Source organism: Aythya ferina (genome assembly GCF_964211825.1).
Source record: "Aythya ferina genome assembly, chromosome: 7".
Taxonomy (NCBI): domain Eukaryota; kingdom Metazoa; phylum Chordata; class Aves; order Anseriformes; family Anatidae; genus Aythya; species Aythya ferina.
The window spans coordinates 8,357,971-8,383,507 of NC_140302.1; the positions used below are offsets into that span (position 1 = coordinate 8,357,971).

General features: G+C 45.3%; 1 protein-coding gene across 2 annotated transcripts in view; it reads left to right on the forward strand.

Moving 5' to 3' along the window:
• The first annotated feature begins 13,134 nt into the window (after positions 1-13,134).
• Positions 13,135-25,537, forward strand: part of PAPSS2 (3'-phosphoadenosine 5'-phosphosulfate synthase 2) — a 30,488-nt gene continuing 18,085 nt past the window's right edge. Inside the window, exon 1 of one of the 2 annotated variants that reach the window (XM_084525166.1) lies at positions 13,135-13,280. In XM_084525166.1, the coding sequence (XP_084381292.1) occupies positions 13,260-13,280 (21 nt within the window). In that variant the 5' untranslated portion in view covers positions 13,135-13,259. The remainder of the gene's footprint in view (positions 13,281-25,537) is intronic. The other variant, XM_084525165.1, reaches the window with a different exon arrangement.

A 25,537-nucleotide genomic window follows, 5' to 3' on the forward strand; every position in this document is an offset into this window, starting at 1 on the left:
GCACAGAGATGAGACTGACTGGCCTGTAGTTCCCAGAAAATAATCACTTAGGTTGAAAAAGACCTCCAAGATCATCAAGTCCAACCATGAAATCCTGCAAATTAGATCCCGCAGGACTACATTTCACAAACCAACCGCTTCGGCCCTCTGCTTGCTCCCTCTTAACTCATCATTCAGCCTCACCAGAACCTTCTATCCCAACATGTAGATACTCAGTTTCCCTGGCAGACTTTAGTAAGGAACTTGTTGAAAGCCTTTGGAAAGCCAGTAGTCCATACTGGCTGGATCCACATGCCTGTTGACTTTTTCTCAGTCTATAGCTTTAAATAAACAAGACAAGCTTCTCTCAAAGTAACCTGATGGAAGGAAAGCAAATTCTTCCTGACTCAGTTGAGAAATTGGCATGATGCTGGGGGTCTGAGCAGATCATGGCACTCACATCCATGCATGAAGAGGGAAAAGCCCTTGTATTCCCCCTTACACTGGGGTAGGACAGCTGAGGACTGATACCTCCAGTGCCTTTTGGTAGGAGTGAGTCCCTCTGTGTGATGGCCATTCACTAGCAATCAAGCCCAAATGGCAAGGAACAGCTCAGGTTTTAAAGGGTTTAATGACATTAACCCAGGGAATACCCTGTGCTTGGCTTTAACCAACAGGAAGAGCTGAACTGATTTTTTTTTTCCACCTTTGAAAGTGTCAAAAGTATTTCCTACTGGGTTAGTCCTAACAGTGTTTAAAAGTATTGTTAATCAATGTTCTATGGTTGTTTCTCAAAGAAAACAGTATCCTCTGTATAATGTATTCCTTCCTGCTATTCGAGGCAATTTACTGCTCACTCTTTGGCTATGTAAAAATACCTGTAAAAAATGAAAAAGTTTCATATTTAACATTTGTGAAGTTTCATTAACCTGTATTTTTAGTCATGATATTTTTTTCATGAATAATCGGTTTATTAGAGTAAATTTATGAGAGGTGAATGGCAGAGGGAATATTCTGAAACAATCAGTTCCATGGCTTCAAAGCACATCATGATAGGAAAATAAGGCAGAAAGGCATTTTAAGAGGTCCTCTCCTCCATCCCCCTGCCCTCTTGAATTGCATCTTCTACCTTGTTGACAGTTTCTCCAGGGCGTTTGGTACTCTCATCGACTCCTCAGCACATCTGTTAAGCAGTGCCAGCTGCCAATGCAGTAAGCACTTCCCCTCGCTACAAGAAGGACATCGAGGTGCTTGAGCGGGTCCAGAGAAGGGCGACGAAGCTGGTGAGGGGCCTGGAGAACAAGTCCTACGAGGAACGGCTGAGGGAGCTGGGCTTGTTCAGCCTGGAGAAGAGGAGGCTCAGGGGCGACCTTATCGCTCTCTATAGGTACCTCAAGGGAGGCTGTAGCGAGGTGGGGGTTGGTCTGTTCTCCCACGTGCCTGGTGACAGGACGAGGGGGAATGGGCTTAAGTTGAGCCAGGGGAGTTTTAGGTTAGATGTTAGGAAGAACTTCTTTACTGAAAGGGTTGTGAGGCATTGGAACAGGCTGCCCAGGGAAGTGGTGGAGTCACCATCCCTGGAAGTCTTTAAAAGACGTTTAGATGTAGAGCTTAGGGATATGGTTTAGTGGGGACTGCTAGCGTTAGGTCAGAGGTTGGACTCGATGATCTTGAGGTCTCTTCCAACCTAGAAATTCTGTGATTCTATGTGTCTGAGGAAGGGATTGAGCCGTACTAGGCTCAGATCTGACCCTGGTAGGGCTCTGTTGGATACCTTTTTCCAGTCAGAGAGTGAACTGCCCTCTAAGTCTGCTTTTCCAACAAGTTCTGTATCTATGGTTTCTTTGCCTTGGTGTAGGCATCACTCACCATGCTTTCTGAGAGCATCACAAGGCTTTTCTAGCCTTTATCATATTGCATCCACAGGTTTCATCTCTGCCGTACAGTTTGTTTGCACTGTGATTTGTGTTGGGCAGCAGCTGCAAGCTGTTAACTCATCTGAGTGTTGGCTCCATCATGCTTACCAAGAGTTTAATCGATTATTCTGATATTTTTCTGGCAATTTAAAGTCCAGCAGCCATATCTGTAATTCATGTCTCCTCTAATGCTAGATACCTTTGGCCGAAGCACAGATAAATGACTGGTTCTTAGTCCTCTCCAACCAGTCAGCTGTGCTCTTTTATTGTACTGCTTTTAATTAGGTGCGGTTTATTTAATGCATATGAAGCACTACTGCTCAGCGTACAGAAATGTGTAGTGGCTCAGGTCAGGGGGATAGTGTGCTGTTCTCAGGGACACCCCACGACTCCGCTGACAGCGCAGAGGAGGAAATATCATAGGCTGACACGTGTCCTCCACAGCTACCATTTTTACAGCATGTCTTTCACAACCCTATCCACCTATAATTTTCAAAAAATACCTAGGCTGTTGCTTCCTGGTATAACTGCCAAAAGACAGATTTGTAATTCCTTTTCTCTTGATTTCCAGCCTAACTATATATGTGGCTTTTGTGTCCTAATTCTGTCTTCCAACATATACACCTGCTTGGTATCTTCAGAGACGGTGCCTGCATCTCATTCCAGTGTTTGCTTTGCCAGATCTGTTAAGATGTCTCTCCTAATCTCCCCCTGACTCTCCTTCTCACCTGACTTATTTCTTCTGTGTATAGGCTCTCGTTTCACCTCAGCTGTTTAGAACATGAATGATCACAATTGTACTGTGTTTTCTAGATGAGGTCTTGCAATGTGATTTCCCTTCATTTCCCTCTTGGGAAGGTTAATCATTATGCAATTGAGTTTTTTTTATTTACTGGTGTAGTTGAGGGCTGTTTTCTGCAGAGGTTTTGTGCATTGGCTCCCATCTGGTGCTGGAGAACACTCTTGACAGGTGTGACAGATCACTTCTTGTGCATGGGTTTGTGTATAACAGATTTGTTTATAATATGTAGAATTACTGCCTATGTTCTGTGTGCCTGGAAACATCTCTACCTGCAGAGCCACTGCTCTGATGATCCAGTGCTGCTGTATAAAACCCAGTGCCTGGGGCCATGTGCCTCCAGACCTCTCAAGCATGAAGCATATGCAAAGTCCTGCTGAGGACTGGCTTCACAAGAATGCCTTTGGGGTTCAGATTTCTCTTCACATAACCCAGAAGTACAGGGCTCTTCTCCAGCCCTTGGAGGTCTTGGTGTGGTGCAGAGTGACAAGTCTTTCCTCTGGAGCCAGAGCAGGCTATGATGTGGATCCCCCAGCCTGGAAGCTCTCCAGGGATTATCTAGCTCCCAAAGAGCTAATATCAGCAGGTGTCCCCTTTCCCCCTTCGCCATGTTCCTGGAGCTGAAGTCAGGTGAGATGGATGCTCACATGTCACCCTGCAGCAGATCTCTACTTTCCCCTTTCTCCATCTCTGGCTAGTGCGTGTGCTTTCTGCTTGTGAAACCTCTCCATGGAAAATTGGTAGTGAATGTTAAAAAAAAAAAGAAAAAAGAAGTAATGAAAATTGGTAATGAATGGAATATCGGTAATGAACTAACAGTGTAACATGACTGTCCTGATCCCATGTGCCTGGTCAGTCAGGGAAGAGGTGGTAAATCTAGGTAAGTTAAAGTCCCTTCTCCCTGTGTTAGGTTGTGGTTCTTTGTTTTTCTATTTTTGTTGTTTTTGTTTGCTTGCTTTTTGTTGTTTTGTTTTTGTTTTGTTTTGTTTTGTTTTGTTTTTCCCAAAGGTGTTGCATCTGCTCATTCAAACCAGATTTCATCATAGGACCTGAGGTAAAAGTTTTCCTTCAGGGCTGGGAAGCACAGTGGTAGAGTGGTTACTTGGGTGTAGGTGCTTCATGAATGCTGAGCTACCTTTGTGCAGGGGAGAATGGAAGTGTCCACTGGTCTGCATTGCTTCCCTTTGCCTTGGATGGAGAAGGGCTGAGGCTTGAACCAATGGCTGCGCAGGAGCCTGCTGAAATCAAGGTGGAAAGATTCAGGATGCAGCAGAGGTCATGTTATCGCAACAAAGCAGAGCAAACAAATACACAAAGCTCTCTTCTTTCTCCATCTACCTACTTTATACTGACAATAGGGAACGAGTGGCTGTTTCAGCAGTGTGACTCCAGGCAAGGTGCTCTGCTGAAGCCTTGTCTCTCAGTCTCTTCAGCAAGCAGAACATGCCTCATCATTTTTGCTTAGTGCCTTGCTATCTGTGAGCACAGGAGAGTGGATCGCTGGAGCACACCTTGAGGAGGTATTTGCTCAATGTAGTGCCATCCTGGACAGGACAAATACAGTAGCCTTCCACCAACCCAGTACACTTTTTAGCTATCTGTGAGCACAGGAGAGTGGATCACTGGAGCACACCTTGAGGAGGTATTTGCTCAATGTAGTGCCATCCTGGACAGGACAAATACAGTAGCCTTCCACCAACCCAGTACACTTTTTAGGGAATTGTGCTGATGCGAACCACTGAACTGCTCTGGGTGAGCTAATGGGCAACGGTGTGCTCCGGACATAGCTGCAGCCTATTATGAAATTTCCTGGTATAATATCAGTTCTGTTGGGCCCAGCCACTACAAAACAAAGCATTCAGTGTGCCTTTTCTGCCAGGGGAGAGCTGCCAGGAACAACATGGTTGTTTGGTCATCTCTGCTGGGTTGCTGAAGATGTGCTTGTTCTCATTGCTGTGTGCCCATTTTCCCTTTGTTCCAATAATTCAATTTATGTTTGAGGTTCATGGGATGAAATATTACTTGCTGTTTCTTTGCCAAGGGATTCCTGGAGCACAGTTGGCAGTGTGGACTTAGGTGTTTTCTTAGTGACTTGAAATGGAAAGAAATAGCTAAGAAATAAAGAGACATTCTTTTCTAGTATTTCCTTGTATGCAATATGCATTTTCAAAGACACTGCTTATATAGAAAATAAATAAATAATGAAATGCTTGGATAAAGCTCCCAAAACATTTCACAGCTAGTAAATAATGACAACCTAATAATCTTTAACAAAGCTTATCATCTCCTCTTATTAACAATGGCTTTTCTAGGAGAGTGGTAAAAAAGGCTTCTCTAAATAACTCTAAAAATTACAAACTTGAGATCAAGTTCACCAAACCTGAAGTCTCACAAAAGAATACATTAAAAGTTTTCCTTAAGATGTTTTTCTATAGGCATGGTCATTTATCTTAGTTGCTGGTAATGTATGTCTGTCTTGGCTAGAGAACCTGCCTGGTAACCCATGTGGCAAACTACACTAGAAAATGTCATAGTTTAGCTTTTTACTAGAGTAAAAGCATGACGAAAAGTTAAAATCCAGTGATGCGTTGCAAATCCTAAACCATCTGTCCCCACACAAGAGTGAAGATGAACAAAAATGGGTGAACAATGAAGCCAGCGAAGATCATGGGGTTGCTCACTGTGTATTTATCTTGGGCTGCTTGAAAAAGTGTTTGGAGCTGTAGAGCTTGTCTTCCTAAGTAGAGTTTGGAGAAGGAGAGGAGTGATGGGTCAGAGCTGCTATCTTGCAATGCTGCTTCCTCTGCAAGAGGATTAGGATGAACTTAGACCTCAAAATGTTGTGATAGGAGTTGACTTTGCTACTTGCCCGTGCTTGTCCATGTGTAACATTACCGGCCCTACAAAGGTTGCATTTCTTTGGCTTGTCCTTAATCTCTGTCTGACTCTCCTTCTGTTGTGACTGCATTATTGACAGTTTTATCCATGAAGATATCAGGCTGGCTATCTTACACCTTTTTCTGTGCTAACCTGCTTTTGGAAGAAGACATCTGTGGATTTAAATCTCCTCACCTGGGTGCACAGATTACAGCAGTCTGTATGAAAAAGGAGTCTGTGCAAATGGGCCTTTGGTGTCATTTTGGGAATTGAGATCTTTATTCCAGTATTGTAAAGGCAACAACATAGGGATATGGGCAAAGTCTGTGATAGGGACAAGAAATCACACAGGGCAAAGGCGATGGGTCTATAGCAGAAAATTACACACAATAAATAAATATCTTTACTGCAATATGACATATCACAAAAATGATAAAGACCCTTACCTTTTGCTTCGATAAGTCAATTTGTTTTGTAAAGTCAATTGTTACTATATCATTATTCAAGGTGAGTGCAAGGAAAACAGTGCACTTTTACAAGCAGAACAAACTGCAGTGTCAAAGATTTGCCTTAGCTGAATTCTTCAGTGATTGGATCTACAAACTGCCCCAACCAACTGTGGAAAATTGGTGGGACAGAAATTGCTGGCTATTCCTGATGTCATTATGCTGACAAATACCCCTTCTTTTTCAGAGTGTCAGGCTCCCAGGCTGTGATGAACACTGGCTCCCCTGCTGTGCAAGTCACCTTTGCTTGGACATCTCCATGCTATCTCATGAGGTGATGCTGCACACATGGCCTGACATCCACACTGAGATATGGAGCTGTTCAGACTGTGGTTTGGGCCCACACACCCACCCTGCCGGATGATGCTTTGGGTTTTCAGTGTGTTTTGAGTTGCCAGCTCCTTGAAGTGAAATCTTCCATCTGAACTGCTTTCTTGATTGCTTCACACATTGCTGTTGTAGCCATGCCATACAAATGCAAAGAGAGCATGCGGTCAGCCTGAAAAATGCAGCTGAGAGCTGCTCTTGCCTCTGCAGGGCTGGTAGAGAAATCTCTAAAGCATTGTTGGATTGTGAAGACAGGCAAAGGAAAAAAAGAAAAGTAGAAATAAAGAAGCCAGTGAGAAAAATCAAGGAGCCCGGTCAGAATGTAGTTTAGAGAACTGGGCATTGAGTGGTGCTGGAAGGATGTGACTAATGTTTGTATTTGCTCAAAAAAGGAGGGCAGAAGAAGCTGATGTGTAATTGCAGAATGTTCACCCTTTCCCTAATGATTATGGGATTTGTTGCATGTTGGCTTATTGTGTGAGGACATCATCCCAATGGCTGGACCAACTGTGAACCTTCAGAGCTGTCAGTTGTAGACTGGAGAGCATGTAAGAAAATGAGACCATGATGATGAGCATTAGCAGTTGTGGCACCAAGGAGCAGTTTCTAAAAAAACGTCCTGGAAATCACAGATCCAGGTTGTTTTGCATGAGTTCTGAAGCGCCATGAGAGGTGTGTGGATGGAGAAGGGGCAGCATGCATGCCAGTCAATGGGAGCTGCACAGAGCACCAAGGTGGCTGTGAAATTCTCACTAGAGGAGGAGAGGTGTAAAGATGGTCCCATGTTAAAAGCTCTCTTCACCCTTGTTCTGTGATGTGGTGGTGTGGTACAGAAGGATGCAAAGATGTTTGACAGCTTAAGCTAAAGTTTAATACATCTGCTGCCTGGATAATAGGAAGACATCAATTGCTATGATAAACTTTTTTCCCCTCCAACTCTCTCCTTTCTTCCTTCAAAATGAGAGCCTTGACTTTTTGCTTTCTTTTTTTCTTTTTCTTTTTTTTTTTTTTTTTGACTGTTTTATGGTGTTCTAAAGATGCAAAGTCCTGTGCTGGTGCAAAACTTTTTTCTGGTTTGGGCTCCTTACTCCCATTGTGAAATCTTTGGCAAACTGCTTCTGAACATAGGATTTCTGGCTATCTGTAACCATCCCCAACAGTAGTGGGTGTTGCTAAGGCTGGAAGTTTCTGTGGCAGGTTTGTTATAACTTCTGGATCTTTTGTTTCTCTCCCAAAAGCTGGGGATGATCCTGTTTTTGAATTATAGAACAAGAGGAAAAACATTTCCTGCTCTTATTAAAAGGCCTAATTGCTTATGCCAGCAGCCAGTGCCCTTCCAGTCTGCATGGATGGTCAAGCTACCAACACACGGTGCTGTGCTTTGCTTTGATAGTTTCTCATTTAACATCTCATGAGTGACATTTTAGGGCTGCAGATTCAGTCTTGAGTTATACACAGGATTTTAAAAAAATTGCTTATGAAAAATCATGCGTGAAAGGTGAGGTAGATAAGCAGGAACTGCTTGTTGGGGCAGTTCTGTATCAGAACTGGTATCTTTGTGGGTAAGACAGATCATGGGGCTGATGCCAAAGGTATTATGAGAATTAATTTGTGGAAGGTTGAATTTTGAAAATTTTGATGAGCATAATTTGTTAGAATCCCAGTGGCTGAGCGACACTCCAGTAGCTGGGGTGACAGCCTCCCTTGAGGCTCTGTTGTCTGTATTTGTTCTTGGATCAAAAGCTGGTGAACCCGGGTCTGCTGTTCTTAGGTGTTTCTGCACTGATTTCCCCTGTGGGCTCCCTCCTGAGAGTTGTCCTTACAATGTTTGTCTTCCATGCAACCTCTCCCTCACTGTTTGCAGACGAGCAGCGAACCCCAAACCACACTGCCAAGGCTGTTCTTACACTGCTCTGCCTCAGGCTGGTTGTCATCTGACCAAACCTGGAGAAGCCATGAAATGGGGCATACAACTTTGCCTTCATCACCTGTGAAACTGAGCAAGCTGCTCAAGTTGAAGCAAGCCACTGAAGTTGAAGTCTTTGTCTGCAGGTTCCCTAATGTTATGAAAGCAAATGAAACAGAAAACAGAGTGTGATAGTGGAGTAGTTTGAGAATTTTAGGGCTCATATAGCCTGATACGCAGGAGAGCTCGGCTTCCATGGCACTCAAGTTTGAGCCTGGCCATCCTTCCTGCTTCCTCTACCTTTGGCTTCTGCTTTCCCAAATGTACAGCACAGAGCAGGGGGTAGCAGCTGAAGGAATGGCATCACTAGTAATGCTGCGACTGATCTTTGCACTCGTTCTCCTGAGGATGCAGTGTCAGTTTGGACAAAGCTTCTGCTGCTAGATATCAGCAAGGTGAGGGAGGTTGTGCAAGGATGTCAGGCTATATAGTCATCCAAAATCAGGGGTGGTGACCCCCCTTGATATCTTCCATGTGGGAGTGTACTTACAGGGAACACCCTTCTTCCACAACACTTGACTGAAGGCTGCAGTACTTTTAAGGTTGGTACCATCCTACAAGCAAGGATGTGACCTGTTTTAATTTCCACCTCTGTGACCCTGCAGATGGGCAAGGACTGAGTGACAAAATACTTTGTTGCTGTTAAATCTGTTATGCTAGGCGTGATGAGGTGGGTGTCGAGGAAACCAGTGGTCATGCTGGGCACACAGGCATTCGAGTGAGTATTGACACTTTTGGGTAATTTCTTGGGTTATGCTAGGATGGTATTTTTGATTGAGTGGGAAGCTATCTGTAGCAAACACTTTGCAGACAGTTGCTCGCAGGGCTTGTTTGGTGGAGTTATATATAGATTTTCCTCTCTGTGGGTCCTGTTAGTGGAACAGTAGGTTGCACAATGGGCTCTTCAGAGAGCTGTTTGTCTAGAGATTTATTGCTTCTCTGAGATCAGAGTGTCAGGGTATTATAAACTTTCCAAGGGAGTGCTGAATAATCCCCATTCTGTGTGCATTAGGGCAGATACCCAGTGAATAACTTGCTTCTGTCCCTCCCAGTAAGGAGAGAAACAAAAGTCTCGGATCCTGTAAGCAGAATGAGAACACCCACAAATAAAAATATTCTCTTTAATGCTGTAGGGTATATAATAGGGCCCAAAAGTTGCCCAGTCGTTCACAAAGCTGTTTTTTACCGAGTAGGGAGGCTGGTTCAAGAGCCCTTTTTTTCTGTCTGGAGAGATTTTTAACCCCATCTGCCTTGCTGTGATGCTGCTTTTTTCACCAACTGTGGTAGGCTGGGGCTCCTACAGCTCGTTAAATAGCCTGAGAGGTTCTGTAATGAAAATTAAATGAGTGTCACTAATTCAAATGTCTCTTGAGGTAAGCAACTAGATTTTTTTTTCCTGCTTAATTTCTGATTCTATATAATCTATTATTTGAAAAGCTCACACAAGTTAAATCTTGAGGCAATAGCCATATACTTTTAATTATTTGAAGTTTAATCTTAAAGGAGTTCACACCATTTTCTGCGTCATGCTGGGGAAATGGAGGAAGAAAAAAATATCTTTTTAATGCAAAATATTTCTTACTTGCTAAATTCTCAGGCAAGTTATGAACAGTCAATTTAATTCCTAGAAAGGAGATATCTTTGATAAAGTATGAAATGAAGAATGATGCAACAAATGCAGATAACATTGACTTGTTTCCTGTCTCACTGATAGATATCTGTGAGAGACATGGAGGTGTTAAGCGCACTTAGTGTCATTTTTTCTGTTATGTAGAAGTATGACTTTTCTGTCTTTTCCACTTATCTTTCCATTGTTCATTTTTAATGAGATAGAACTTATTTTTCCTTCAAAATATGTCTGTACTACATCTAGCTGTACTTCAGGCTGGGCCTGGAGGGTAGTAATCAGGGGCACAAAGCCCAGTAGGTGGCCAATGGCTAGTGGTGTACCCCAGGGTTCAGTACTGGTTTCAGTCCTGTACCTCTGGAGACATCTTCATTAATAGTCTGGATCATGGGGTATTCTTGGGGGAATCTCACCAATGTCTATAAACACCTGAAGGGAGGGCACAGAGAGGATGGAGCCAGGCACTTTTCAGTCATGCCCACTCAAGAGGCAACGAGCACAAACTGGAACACAGGAAGTTTTATCTGAACATCAGAAAACTGTTTTTTTTGTTTTGTTTTGTTTTGTTTTGTTTTGTTTTGTTTTGTTTTGTTTTGTTTTGTACTGTGTGAGTGACTGAGGACTGTCACAGGTTGTCCAGAGAAGTTGTGGTCCTGGACAGGTGGCTCAAGGTGGCCCAGCTTGAGCAGGGATTGGACCAGATGGACCCAGAGGTCCCTGCCAGCCTCAGCCCTGAACAGGCCAGAAAGTTTTTATAGTGGTCTATCAGTACAGAAGTCTCTCTTTCTGTCTTTTCTTTTACAGGCCCCTTCTTATTGTTCCTCTTTCTTCATTAGATGTATTTCCCCACTTGTGGTGGTCTGTCAGGCACTTCTAACTGTTTTTCTTTACTGACGCTGCACAAAAGAAAGTTAATGTGGGGTGTGTGTGTGTGTAAAGATGTGAATTTAAAATTTATCCTGTTTAGAAGGAGAGTATTGCATGTTTTTATCCAACTAAACAAAAAAATAAATCACTGAAAAATAATAGGAAATTAATATGTGTAATTAACTCACCAGAGTTAATAACGTGTTCTGCTGTGTTCTTGTAGAGCAGAGCCACAAATGCAATGACAACTGTGGTTAATCTGTAATCACCTGTGTTTTCCCCAAGATTTTACATGCTTGCCTGCCAGGTCAAAATTGATTTGATCACTTCTGAAGCTCTCATGTTAACAAATTTACTTGAATCCACATGTAAATAAAAGATGAGATGCTGGCTGTGGGTTCCCTAGTTTGGGCATGGCATAAAGTTGCTTCTGAGCATCAGCTAAACAGACCAAGCAGCTTTAGTCAATGTTTGGATGCCACCATGCTTGAGAGAAAGCTTACCAACACCTTCCATTCACTGTGCACTCCCAGGCTGTGTCATTTAGCACATCCTTTTCCAGATGTCCTCCACAGGATGGGGCAGAGCCTGTTTCCTGACTGGGTAATGATTGCGGGAGGGTTCCTTTAACAGTGCCCTTGTACCAGGGTATGCTTTTCCAATGGATAACATGTTCATGCTTGTTTGTTCTTCCAACCATGCTGTATTGTTTTTATGGCAGGAGCTTAATCTGCAGCTGGACAATCAAAAAAAAAAAAAAAAAAAAGCAGTCTGAGAAAAGGCATGAAATGAGAGAGGCTAAAATGTGAGCTGCGTATTATTTAGTCAAGTTGGTCCAACACGTAATGTGGGTTTAACTTGAGTTACATGTGGATTAGTTAATTTGATCGCACTGTATTAGCTACATGGCTTCAGGAGTTGGTTTAACAGGTGCTACTTGCCTCCTTCCATCTTTCCAGTCCAATTCTTTCACCTGCAGGTCATCCTTGCTCCTCTGTCCCCACACTGGGCCCCGTTCCTTCTTCATTTGAGGAATTCCTTTTATTCCATTGTCTTTCCTTTTATCCTTCCCTTGGAGTTTCCCATTTTCTGTTTTATGTGTCCTCCCACTTATTTCAGGAGCTTTGCAAAAGCCCACCATCCTTTTCCCTCTAGGCGCTTCTTTTATGGCACCAGCATCTTAAACTCTCCTGGAAAGAGCAGAAATGAACCAGCAGTATTTTTATGGTGAAGGATGTGAATGGCTGCTGGTGGTTGCATGAGGAATAGGTACCAGGAGATGCCCACAACTCCCATGCCCAAATGTTCCTTGTTTGACCTAGAGAGAGTGCTTGTTCTTCTGGACAGGATTAGGAGTTATCTCCTCCTGGGGGAGAAACAGGACTGTTTGCATTGCTGTCCTCACAGCCCTGGAGGATTGGTAGGGATTGGGGAATGGGAGTGGCGAGAGGACAAGTGCAATGCTGGATGGGGCTGTGCATTCTTAGGCTACATGAAAGAAGCCCAGCCATGGGCAAAATTACACACTGTCTGGGAGTGTTTCTTCCCTCGTGTGTCATCCCAAGGATGCTGTGTGGTTTACTCCACTGGGATGTTGTCTGTCCCCCGGTTCAGCAAAGTCCTGAGATCTGGGCTTTTATAACAGTGGAAAGTTCCAGGGGTCTGTTGTGTATTTCCTGAAAAGCTATCAGGAGTGGTTTCTGATTGATTTTATGTGCTGGTGCACTCCTGTGTGTTTCTTTCCAACCTTCTTGGCATCTGCAGAGCAACCTGGCCCAAGGGTCAGGGTTCTGAACACAGAGATGCTCTTTTTTTTGGTAGTACTGTTACTCTTCTGAGGCGATGTTTTGGCTGCAGGCTTGTGTCACTTGGCGCCCCGTTCCTTCCCTTTGGGCCTGCCTCTCCCTGAATGCACACATTGCCGTCATCACCATCATGGGGATGGTGGTGAGGAAAGATGAATTTCACTCAAGAGGCACAGCCGAGCCACACACCTGTTTCAGCAGCAGCGACCTCAATGAGACGGGGCCCTTTTTGTCCTGACTGTGCCACTGTGACAAGCCAGAGAGAAGCCCGATGGTGTGCGGGACCCTCGTCTGAATGCAGGATTGGCTAGCCAAGGGCCGTGGAGCCGCTCCCCGTTCCACCGCGGCCGTGCCCGGGGGCGGGCGGCCGGGAGGTAGCGCCGCGGCGCCCTTCCGAGCCCGCTCCTCCTCCGCTCCCCGCCACGTCGGTGGCTGCGGCGGGAGGAGGAGGAGGAGGAGGAGGAGGAGGAGGAGGAGACGGAGGAGGTCTGAGGGGGAGAGGGGCCGGCCTGGGGCCGTGCTACGTGTCGCGGGAGCCCTTATAGCGCGCTGCCGCCGGGCCGGCTCTGCCTGCCCGCCCGCCCGCCACCATGTCGAGCAGCCAGCAGACGGTAGGGCCGCGCTCTGACGGGGCGGAGGACGGGCCAGGGAGGCGGCGGGGCCCCGGCGAGGCCAGGCGAGGAGGAGGAGGAAGAACAAGAAGAAGAAGAAGGGGGGGGGGGGGGGGGGAGGGGGGAGAAGGAGGTGGAGGAGGCAGGGCCGCCGTCCCGCTCCGGTGCTTCGGATGCCACCGGCCTCCCGAAGCTACTGAGGCAGCCGCCGGCTTTCGGCGCTGTCAGTTGTCCGGGGACGGGGTGGGGGTGAGAAGAAGAAAAAGAAGAAGAAAGTTTACAAATTCTGACAGGCAGGGCAGCGCTCAGTCAGAAATTGGAATTGCGGGCAGCGTCGCTCTCACCCGCCGTTTCGGGACGCGAGGTGCCGGTCCCGCTGGCTGCTAGCAGCAGTGCGGGCATCCCGGCCGCAAGCCTGGGGCTTTTTTGGTGGATTATCTCTTTTTGCCTTGCTGCAAGGTTTTCAGGTGGTTTAGTGCGCTCAGAGCGTGTCCGCACGGGCGTGCAACCCAAGCGGCGCTTCACGAAGCGCACCCCTGTAGCATCCTGAAAAGCTGTGCTGTAGAGGTTGCGCTGGGGAGGTGTGACGTCTGGGCTCTGCACTGGAGGATTTTTTTTCGTTCTTGTGACAGGAGAGAGGTATTGCTGAACTTCCAGAATAATCCCTCTGCACTACCTCCACCCTGGGTGGAAAAATGACCTTTATAAGCAAGATTGTGGCTGATCTTTGTACCCTAGCTGTCAAAACAGACGCTAGCTGTTGACAGCTGAAAGGGTATTTTCATGTGCTTGTCTGCCAAGCTATGCAGCAGAGTAAGATCTCGCTAATTATAAGAGTTTTCAGTTGTTACAATGAAACCAAGGTATTATCCCATTAGTGATCGTGGTCTGTGGCCAGGACAGTGTGGTGCTGTGCAAAGCAAGGCTGCAGGTCTTGCTCCCCATGTGGACTTGTCATCCCCTTGCTTTCAGCCATCTCAAGTTACTTGGAGGCACAGGACAAGGCACTGCCTTTGATAAGGCTCCTGTCGTCCGCGTGAGAGCGAGGGAAAGAGCTGTGCTAGCGTGCGGTTATTTGCATGTGCATGAGGCATCTTGGACTCAGTCTTGGTGAAATTTACATGGTATGGGGCAGGAAGGTTGAGGCATCTGTGGTTTATCAGAGATTTTGCCTAAAAAAAAGAGCAGGCATCTGTGGTTTATTAGAGATTTTGCCTAAAAAAAAAAGAGCAGGCAAGAGCATTATGTGCACCTGCAGCTAGTCGCCTCGCTATTGTAGCTCAGAGGAGTTTGAGCATAGTAGTGAATTTTTCATGACAACTTTTGTAAGCAGGACAGACAAGACAGGTCTGATTGGAAAAGGAAGGTGAGAAGCAAACACTAATTCACTCTTCCAAGATCCCTTTCAGTACAGCAGCTGGTCCTTTTTCTGCACCTTCCTTAATCCCCTTTTTTTCTTTCCTCCAGCAACATGAATCCTTTTTCCTAATAAAATCCTAGTTTCTACCACTTCTTTATGGTGTGGGTGATGCAGTAATCTTCCTTCTGCAGGCAACGTTTTGTGAGACTTTTCAGATGTACTTGTGGAGGAGAATGGATGTTTCCAGCATTATTCACTACCTGAGAATATGTCAAAAATTGATTTTGTAGGTGACACTGATTAGTTGCCCACTTTCAAAAGGTGCAGTAGTACTAGCTGTTACAAGGTGAGCTAACTGTTATTTGGCTGTACTTCTGATTTTGCACGCTGAGTATTCATAAACCTAAGATTTAAAACCCAGCTTCACCCTGTGTGCTGCCTGGAGTTTGAGGATAGTTTGAGGATATTTTCACCTAACGCTCATTTATTAATGCAAGCTTACGGTAAGGTGCAAAGAAAAGGTGCAAAGAAACTTAAAATTTTTGACCTCAGTGTGTGGTGCCCTTAAAAATCAGCAAGGCCCCCTAATTCAGGTTAAGACCTGGGAGTTTATATGTGGGAATCTTCTGTTCTGATAAACACTGAAATGCTCCCTTGGTTTCTGCCTGTGACATTACAAGAGGCATGAAGTCCTCTCTGTGCCTGGCGTTCTCCTTCAGTTCAAAGACCTTATTGACAGCAGAAAGTAGTTACTTCTGACCACTTTCAGAACTGACTTTTTGGGAGAAGAATGGTCTTTAATGATGACTTTAATGCTCCTTACATAAGCCTCCTGTGTGCCTGTATGGTGAAATCTTACTCTCAGGAGTAAGTACACCTTAAAGTAATTGCAGTGAGTAACATGAAGCTGTGGGACTGCCCTTGTTTATTATGAGGGCTGTTGCACAGTGAAGCATTCATGGCTGAGTAGTTCTTTCAGTCCCATCGAAAGAGCAGCTTGTTCTCTGTACACCTGTGGTGCTGCTGGTATTTTTTCCATTTGCTGCCTCTCTGCACCGAGCAGTGTTTTTACAACAACCAGAAGGATACAGACAGTGCAGTGTGCCATGGAGAGGCAGTCCAAGCCCGTCGACTTGGCAGTGTCCCTAAAGGACTGTCCCCTTGCCAGGGTGACCAGCTGCACGGCTTGCATCTATGCCCTTGCTCCTGTAACAAAGCATGGGTGTGTGGAAGATGCCACTCAGAATACCTCGCAAAACTGAGGTGTTTGTTTAGCTTGAGAGAGACCCAGCTGAACTCATTCCAGCTTGTCCGGGAGGTGGGAGAGCTGGGAGGAAGACGGACATCCTCCCTGCTGACTGTGGCGAGTTTCTCCTTGGATGTTCTCACAGAACCTTAGGGGAGAATGGACCCTGGTAGTGAAACTGCCTTCCTAGGGTAAGTGTTGCAGCTTTGTCACCTGTTGGATCCATGATGGTGTCTCCAGGAAGCAGAGCAATGCAGCATGTGGCATCCCTCTGTTTCACAGAGGATGCTCTTTTCAGTAGCTTTGGGTTGGTCCCAAAGCTGTAACTTCCCGAGGTTTGGTTTTGCTCGTGCAGGGCTTGCATGTGCGTGATCACAAGTTACAGATCCTTATTTAAAGGTAAATTAACATATAAAAAGATTTTTATTATTTAAAAAAAAAGAAAGAAGGAAAAAAAACACCATTAGGTGACACCACTGAGGAAATATGAAGAAATATGAAATGACACCACTGAGGAAATATGAAGAAATATGAAGGTTAGTTTCTTTGCCTAGAAACTATTGTCACGTTGAAAAACCTGCAGCCACAGGGCAGAGTTCAGATGAAGTGTGATATCGGAAGCCATGCTGTAATGTTTGTACAGTCTTATCATTTTAATTGTGAACGAATGTAAAACAAAAAGTAGGAGGAGTTTATAAAAAAAAAAATAAATCCTAGATTCATCTGCTTGCATGCTTTTTTTTTTTTTTTTTTTACTATTGCCTTGAATATAAAGAAAAAGACTGAAACATCTTGAAACATCTTTAAGGATGCTGATGTTCAAAACAGTGCTGGATTGCTCATCACAGTGGCGCTTGAACAGGCAGTAGGCAGCAAAATGCTGATTTTAGTGAATTGATATGGCTTAGTCTTGGTTGTGTCTGTCAAGACTGTGTTTCTAGTGTTTCACCAGATGATTTGGTTTACAGGTGTGATGTGTTTTCTGAAACACAGTCCCTTACTCATTGCACTGTGATAGTAAACAGTGATTGTTCTCTAATTGCTCATCACATGCTTAGTTTTTCTGATACTCCTTGTATTATTTTCTGTCACTTTTTGCTTTATCTCTTTCTCTCTTTTCTTTGAAGATCAAGGAGAGGTCATTAGATGAACTGTCTCAATATGCTCTTTATCAATTTCTGTTGTTTCCAGTAGCTCTTACTGTTTTTCTCCCTCTTTCTTTTGAAGTCCTTTGCTATTAAAAAGTTACCTTTCTGGTCTGTTCCCCTTGCCTTGCTGTTTCATTAACTTGTGCTGTTTTTCAGGGCTGCCAGCATACCAGCTGCTTGTTTATGAACTGCACTAGGTCTTGTGAAAGCAGGGTTGTTCGTTTTGGGGAATTTCATGGAGGAAAGGACAGAAAAAGTTGCAGTCTCCTAAGTATGAACAGCTCTTTCTTTCAGTGGTTTGGGGAGGTTGAGTCACCCAGGGGATGGGGAACAAAATAGTCAGTGTGGTCCAGCTCCAGGAGCTGTGTGCCGGGATCTTCGGTTTTGGGAAGCCTTGTCTTATGTCCCTGATGGTGCCATGGCCACAGGAGCAGTGGGCTATGTTTTTCAGGAGCTCACAGGGACAAGTGGCCAGGGCATGTGTGTTCAGCCATTACATCCCTGGGGCCAGAGCTGATCCCTGCTGGCATGCTCTGAAGTCAGTCTTTTGTGTTCCCAGTGGGGCTTCAGGCTCTTTGGGACTTCTGTCCATCTCACAGGGGCTGGGGGTGTTAGGATCAGTGCAGCTGAGCATTGCTTGCTGGTGGGGTTAGCAGAGCTGCAGGTGTGACCTGGGACAGTGGCTAAGCCCCAGGATCAGCACCTAAATCCATGTCCTAGCTGGAAAAGAGATGGTCAAAGCACTGTGAATCAGCACAGTGTTTCCTCTCCTGCTGTGGATCAATGGCATCTGGCCTTTTCTGTTCCTCGGGTGGCACCGGTTAAGTCTTGGAGAGGTTGCCTGCTAAAACCTTTATCTTGCACACATATTTCCATCTGTATGCTTCTTGTGCAGCTCCTGCAAGGGATTTTAGGCAATACAGTGAACGATTTTGAAGACCCCAAGCTATCCAGACATGTGCACTGCAGATGCAAGTTAGATTTAGGCCACAATGATTTTGTTTTTCCTGAGGGTTTTCAGAAGTACTGGCATACTTGCATTTATTACTGGGCTGATGTTGATCCTGGAGGGTGTCTTTAAAATAGCTTTTCAAAAAGGAAAGACCTTTTCTATCTGAAATTAGGTATTTTGGATAAACATGCAGCTGTACATGCCCACAAAAGATAAGGAGTGTTTAGGGCCCGTGTTAATACTTCTTGCTCTGCCTTGAACTTGTACTTTGATCACAGTGCTCATGTGCTTTGGTACTTTAAAGTTCTTTAAGAGAAATGGCATGTAATTCAGGTCATTATGTTACTTTACTGTTACTGTGAGTATGGTGACTAATGATTACTTCAGATTTAGCTCTGAATCACAGCTGTGGGAAGTGAGAAATAGTTCCTTAATTGCCTCACAGCTTAGTCATTTCTAAATGAAAATTTACTCGGAGTGTATCATTAACAAAAGGAGGGATGCAAAAAAAAAAAAAGCTGGTCAAAGCATTCAGTGTAGATGTGTGTCACAAAATTAGGATGCTGGAAAATTAGGATTTGCTTGTAGGGCTGGTAGCACTGCCTCTCATCTCCTCATGGAGCGGTCCTTGTGTGTTTGCTTACAGCTTGGCTGAGTTACGGCTGTTCGTGTTAAGAGTTTTATCTGCTGAGTGGGTGCCAAAATGTGTTGGCCTGGTTGGAGAACAGAGCTTGACAAAGAAGACAATTTGAGTAGTTTTTTGTTTGTTTGTTTTTTAATGTGGCTCTTTTTTAGATGCAGTGCTTTGGAGTTGAGATTTTTTTGCCACACACTTGCTAGACTGTTCATCTTTGGAAAATGACCATTTGTGCTTACATTTCCCAGACTTTCTGACCTCTAGATTTTCACAGAGTCTCTGGCATAACAAAATCTTTTATTCGACAGCAAAACAATTTTCATCTTTGCATTGTGGCACAAAAAAAGAGTTTTGGGTGGGAGGCCATTTTTCAGGCCTGCCCAGCCCTTTTGATGGGAAGATCATCATCTTGTGAGCCCAAGGGGGTTGGAAGAGATGCAAACCTCATTTAAGGGAAGTGAGTGTGGCGGTGGGAATGGGGTTGCACACCAGGAACCTAGGGTGTGCTGCTGGACAAGTCATATCAGCCATGGCCAGGGCAGCTGACTGCATCTGCCTCCGCCTGAGGCTGGTCTGAGGCCTCTGGGATGGGTGGAAGACACATCGAGCTCTTGGAGGTGCAGCCTGGAGTCCAGGGCTGCTGCTCTTCAAATGTGTACCATTTTTATATTGTGGGAGCTTGAGGCTTCGTCTACTGTTTGTGTGCTCTTTTGCTGTAAAACTGTGAATCAGAGAGATGCTGGGAGTTTCCAAGAAGTTTTCTGAGGTGCCAGGTGATAGTGGTCCCCAAGGAGGATGTGTCCATCAGCCAGCTGAGTGGTGTGCAGTGACTAAGACCTGTGCTATACTTGGTTGCATTCAGCTCGCTCAAGGACCTACCAGTCCTTGATGGGCCTAATAGTCCTTTATTCCTGCCATGAACGCATCTGATGACTTTTTTTACAGCCAACATACGTACTGGTGGTCTGGATTTGTCGAACTAATGTCTTGAGCTCTCAGGAGAAATGAGCTTGATGAAGCGACGTGTTGCTCTGCCGCGTTGACTCACAGTGCTCGCTCAGTGAGCCAGTGACCAGTGTCAGTTCTGAACAGCAGAGCTCCTATTTTTGATTGTGTGTCTTGTAGCAGAATGTTAGGTCAGCTGCTGATCTCCTGAGGCTGTATTGCTGGTTATGCTTTGTGTGGTATTTGATGCAGGAATCCTAGCTGCCCATCTTGCTTGTTTTTAGGGATAGGGGTGGCTGCCTTGCCATGGTAAGAGGTAGGATGTATGCAGTGGCTTTACTGTAAAAAGCCACAACCTGTTAAATTCCTGAATCTCATATTCGGGAGGGAAAAATTTATAATAATTCTCTGGAAATTTTTATATATCAAATTTAGTGTGTAATCTAAATATGTACCATTATTGTACTTTCCTTGAGGGACTGCTGTCCCGTCTCCCATTTCCATGATTTGCCACTTTCCTGTGGAAGCTGCCGCGGAAGCTTGTCCTGCTCTCTGTCACTTTTCCTGGCCAGGCACCGCTGCTCAGTGCTGCTGGGGCATCATTTCCCCGCTGATGCCATCAGGGCACGTGGAGCAGCCCAGCTGGCTGCCCCCTCCGCACCTTCACAGCTCATCACCTACCTGCTGGCTGCGTAATTCCATTCTCCACAGTTTTCTCAGCCATTGAATGGACAGCCTTGATGGATCTTTGTGGGCGTCCAATCAGAAAACTACAGTGAGAATGTGATTTGGGTTCCCTTGATCTGCTGGAGAACCACGTTTTTTATTGTCCCTGATCCCACAGGACTGTTCCTGTCTTCACATTGCACAAAGCAGCCTTGTAACACACTTGGGCATGAAGGCAAAGCATTTCTCATTCTGCAATGTAAAACCTAGTATTTGCAAAGTCAGTGTGAGCCAAACTGTTGAAATGAGTTCATTTAGGGGATGTAATTTAGCAGAACTGCTCTGAATACTAACAAAAAAAAAGAAAAGGGTGGTGGAGGGGGGGAGGAAGGAACCATAGGAGAATTTCTTGTTGTTACTTTTGTCAGCAGCAGACAAGATGCTTCTGTTGTCAAATATTTGCTTCCTGTCTGGATGTCCCTTGTAATTTTTGGAAAGGAGACAGGATTTTTTTTTTATCACATCTGTCCTGGCCTTGCAAATTTTTCCTGGCAATATATGAGCACAGGACAATTCAGTAATTTTTCTGGGTTGAGGAAATTAGAGTAGTGACATCATCTGTCGAGAAATAATAAAAAAAATAAATAAATAATAATAATAAAAATAATAATAATAATAATAAAAAAAAAGGAAAGTAAACCCCTGATTTGGGTGACTTCGGAAAGATGACTTTTAATGCCCAACCTGCTGCTTTCCAGTCAGAATGTCTTGAAATCAGTATTTGATTTGCAAGGTGACAGGAACGTGAGCTTGTATGTTGAGCCTTATTTTTTTCCCCTCGGGGTTGTATAAAACTTGATTGTGGCAACCCCAAACACTCACATTTATACCAAACGAAAACTATTTTAGCAGCACTCAAAATCAGGGTCTTGCTAAGAGCTCAAAAATTCCTGTGGGTTAAGGAGAAAGCACTTTGGCTAACGCCACCTTGACAAATGTGTGTGTTAGCAGTATTTGGCGTTTCAAACCCTCTGTCTGCAAGCTGAAAGCCTGCTTGTTTCAGGTAGCTAGGATGTCTGCTAGTCTCCTTAAGACCTTCTGTGTTATGCTCCTGGCAGGGAAAATGGGCTGATGTAGTGGTGCCAAAAGGAACAAGCGGCAGTAGCTGACTGTGCCGAGGACCGCGTGTGGTCTGCTTTGGTTTATGAGTGAGCTGAATGCAGAAGGGAGCCCAGCTCAGCAGCCTACCTGGTATGAACAAATGCTGGCAAGCCCAGCGGGATATTTAGCACCCCTTTGCTGCATTATTCAACTAAATCTCAAAAAAAAAGTTATATATATATATATGTATATATATGTGTGTGTATATATATATATATATATATATATATGCTATTTTTAACATTTTTATTTTATCATTGCCTGAAGCGAGTGAGCCATCCTACATGTCCCCTAGCTCTTCAGGTGGTGCTGTGTTAGGTGGCCCAAATGTGCAGGGAAGAGGGAGACAGTGGGGGGACAGGAAGATGGGTGGCATGGAGATGCGTTGGGTGCTTGAGAAGCTCCAGCCCTCCTTCCCTGCACCTGCTGGCCCTGCTCCACTCTGTGGTGATGGGATCCTGTGGCCTGAAACAGACGGAAATTTCCATAGTAACTCCAGCCCTCTGGGGTTTTTCCCTGGGAAAGGAGAGAGCTGATTTTGAAACCCTTACCACCTTAGCCCTTTTCAGTGAACTACGATGATGTTTGGGAAAAGTCTGTAGGTAGTGTTACAAGAGCTACATCATGACTTCAGAGACTCCGAGGTTTCTCCGTTGTGCTTGATTATGAGTATATGAGCCAGCCTTCCCCAAGCAAAACCCCCCGTTCTCACTCTGTTATGGATGGTTTTTCTCTGATGGTGGTGATGGATGCTTTCTCTCCTCAATGATGCCCTTTTGCAAGAGCAGCAGCAGGAATTGCCCTCACAGAAGAATTTTTATTTTTATTTTTTTTTAAGAAAAAGTTCCATAACTTAATTTTTACCAACTAATGAGAAAAAAATATTTTTTTTTAATGCAGTGGCAGGATTTGAGAAGTAATTTTATACAACAAGATCAGTCTCTGTAGGTTTAAACAAGCATTTGACTTCAAACATGAAAGCTGGCTTGATCATTTTATCACTTCAAAAGTCAGTTGTATCATTTTTCAATATGATTGGCTCAAAATGTTTTTGGAAGCCTATCCTTGTTGTTGCTGTTTTTTGTTGTTTTTTTTTTTTTTTAATTTTTCCTTTTGGAGAGTTTTCCAGGCTGAAGTACTAAAATAGGGCATGTATTAAACACTTAACTGGAGAAGTGAATCATCATCCTAATGATGTGAGTCCTGTAAGTAGAAATGATGCTGGGGGAGCCCCCGGAGGTGCTGCCAGACGTCACCCGCCTCCATGTGAGGCCAGTCCATGATACTGTTCCTCCATCAGTGCGGTCCTTGGGCTGGTGTGCGGTATGTTGGAGGGAGCTGCTCCCCGGAGTCCCCCCAGCAGCTGCAGGGATGCTGGCCAAAGAAATGGGCAGCTGGGGCCAGAGGCGCATCCTAAGGTCCAGAGTTGGTACCTATTTGAATGGCTAATGAAAGACGGATGGCAAATCGTCTGTGTAGTTCCCATTTATTGTTCGTCTAGTACATTTTCTATTAATCGTGCAGTTTTTCTGCTTCTAACAGATGTCAGACAAGGTTGGGAGAGGTCCCCAGATATGGTGCATTCAGCACAGCACTGTTGGGTAAGAGAAGATGCTGCCTGATAACACCTCATGTGGGCAGTCACATGCATCCTTTGGTTTATCTGGGCACGTGCCACTGCTCCCTTTCACAGCCAACACTTGAGGAGAGCTGAGGTGACTTTTCTAGATGCTACGAGTTGAGAAGTGGCACCTCTCAGAGCAGGGGACACTGATGGCTCCTGACTTCTGTCAGGTCTGTGCTGTGGTGGGCTCTCTGGTCTCGAGCCACATCTCTTTATTTCAGAGGAGAACCAAGGCAGGTTGTTCCACCTACAACCTGCTTTCACCAACCAGGGGAGCATCATGTCCTGCTAGGGCCAAGAAACCTCATTTCTTTTGGAAGCCAGGTCAGGAGAGACATGATCTGAAAGACTCCTATGATCAGAGAGATCTGATCTGAAAGATACCTATGATCTTACACTGGCCCAGGCTGCCCAGAGAAGCTGTGGATGCCCCACCCCTGGAAGTGCTCAAGCCCTGGCTAGATGGGGTTTGGGACAGCCTAGGCTGGTACGAGGTGTCCCTGGAAGTGGAAGGTTGGAATGGGATGGTCTTTAAGGTCACTCCCAACCCAAACCATTCTGTGATGCTATGATGCTGCAATCTTGGTGCTTCCCAGTTTTTCAACCTCATGGAAAGGTTCAGTAGGGCAGAAGATGAAAAGCAGAGCCCACTGCAGCCTTGGCAGAAGGTCTGGAATCACATATTAAATTGTCCCCTGTCCTGGATGAGGTGAGCCAGAGTGGGTGGTCTGGGCACTAAGCTAGTGTAGACGTGGCCAGACTCAGAATTTCTGCAAGAAATGCTTGCCAGTGTCTCTGAATTGTTCCTGCCCCCATGGGGCCCAGCGTTCAGGTGTGCTGCAGGGCTGATCAGAAGCCCTGATCTCTTTTAGATGTATTTTGAGGTCTTTGTACACAGGCTTGGTCTGTTTGATTTACGATGACGAGATTAATAACACGAGAAGAAAATTAGCAGACCAAACCTGGTCTTACGAAACCTTATCTCTGCCTGCTAACAGCCTTACCATGTACGTTCCTTCTAGATGAAATCTCTCTGACACTTGCTCTCAGCCTGTCAATGCTTATTTCTGGTGCTGCTGTGGCTTCTCTCTGCTTGCTTTCAGATCTGACTTCCTGAGCTGCTGGATGACGATGTGGGGGTTTTGCTGAGCAGCCCCCAGCGAAGCTTCCCAGCCACCAGCGAAGCCTCCCACTGCCCTGTTCCTCTTATTTTCTGTGCAGCTGGTAACAAGGGTCGGAGTCAGTGTGAGTCCCACTGTTCAGACACATGACTCTGGGAAAATCTGCCTCTTTAGCAGTGAGATTTCTAAGGGTGTAGGAGCAAAACTGGAAGGATCTGGAACCAGCAGGTATGAGAGGTCTGGAAGTGCTGCTGGGTTGCAAAAATGCAATCGATGATGCTTTGCCAAGCTCCAAAAGATGCTGGTGTGAACAAAAAAACCTGCTCCAAGATGCATGCACTGTGCAAATTTACAGCAGCGTGTACTTTTAACATAATAATCTCATTATGTCAGCCATGTAGGAATGTGTTAACACCTGCATCTTCCTGAGGCACAGACATTATCGTATTCCTGGTCATGCAGAGTAGACCCAGCAGATTAATGCTCTGCAAAGCCACTTTGTGAGGAAATAAGCATGCTGTGGGAGTTCCTGCTGATGCAGGGGGCAGAAGGGTGTAGGAAAGAGCTTTGGAACTTGCAGGTTTCATTTCTCCACACAGAAATATCTGCCTCTTCTGCTGGGGTTTGCAAACTGCAAAATACCTGCTCCATGTGCTGGGGCACTGGAGGGCTGTGTGATTGCCACTCAGGCTTTGTGCTGTGTCTGGGATGGCTTCGCTGCAGCACTGAGTCACGGTGCACTGTTGAGAGGAGTGAGTTTGGGCACCCACACACAGCGCCAGACCGGTGCCAGGCCTCAGCCAAAGGTAAAGCAGCAGGAAAGCACCGTGGTGTCTTGGGCCCAGGGGCTGTTTTGGTGTCTGTTGCCTTCCACATGTGCTCGTTTAATCCTGCTTCAGAAGTCTGAACCCCTAGGAACAAGAAAAAATGAAACCACAGTGGTGCCATCTCGTATTTGCAAGTTCCACATGCTCAAAAAGACTTTTGACATCCCCCCTGCAAATCAAACAAACAAACAAAAAAAAAAACAAAATAACAACACCCTGAAACCAAACATCGAACTATTTATCTTTGCCTTCTGTTTTAGGAGTCATGAGGCTCTGTTCAGCTCAGTCATGCTTTCCCAGTGGGACCCAGAGAGGTTTTGTTTGGGGTTGCTGGCACAGCAGTATGGTTTTGAGGAAGGGGTGGCACGTTGCGATGCTTGCAGAAGGGCTGCAAGACTTGAAGGGTGCTGCTGATGTGCACTGGCGTCTGTGTTTCAGACAGCATCTCACCTGCCTAGGTCCATAGCAGGCTCTTTCTTTGCCCTGTACTCGCATGGCAAGAGGTGAGGTGATGCTGGTAAGAGCACCCTGCTGGTGGAGGACGGAGGCTTGTTGCAGCAGGACATGATT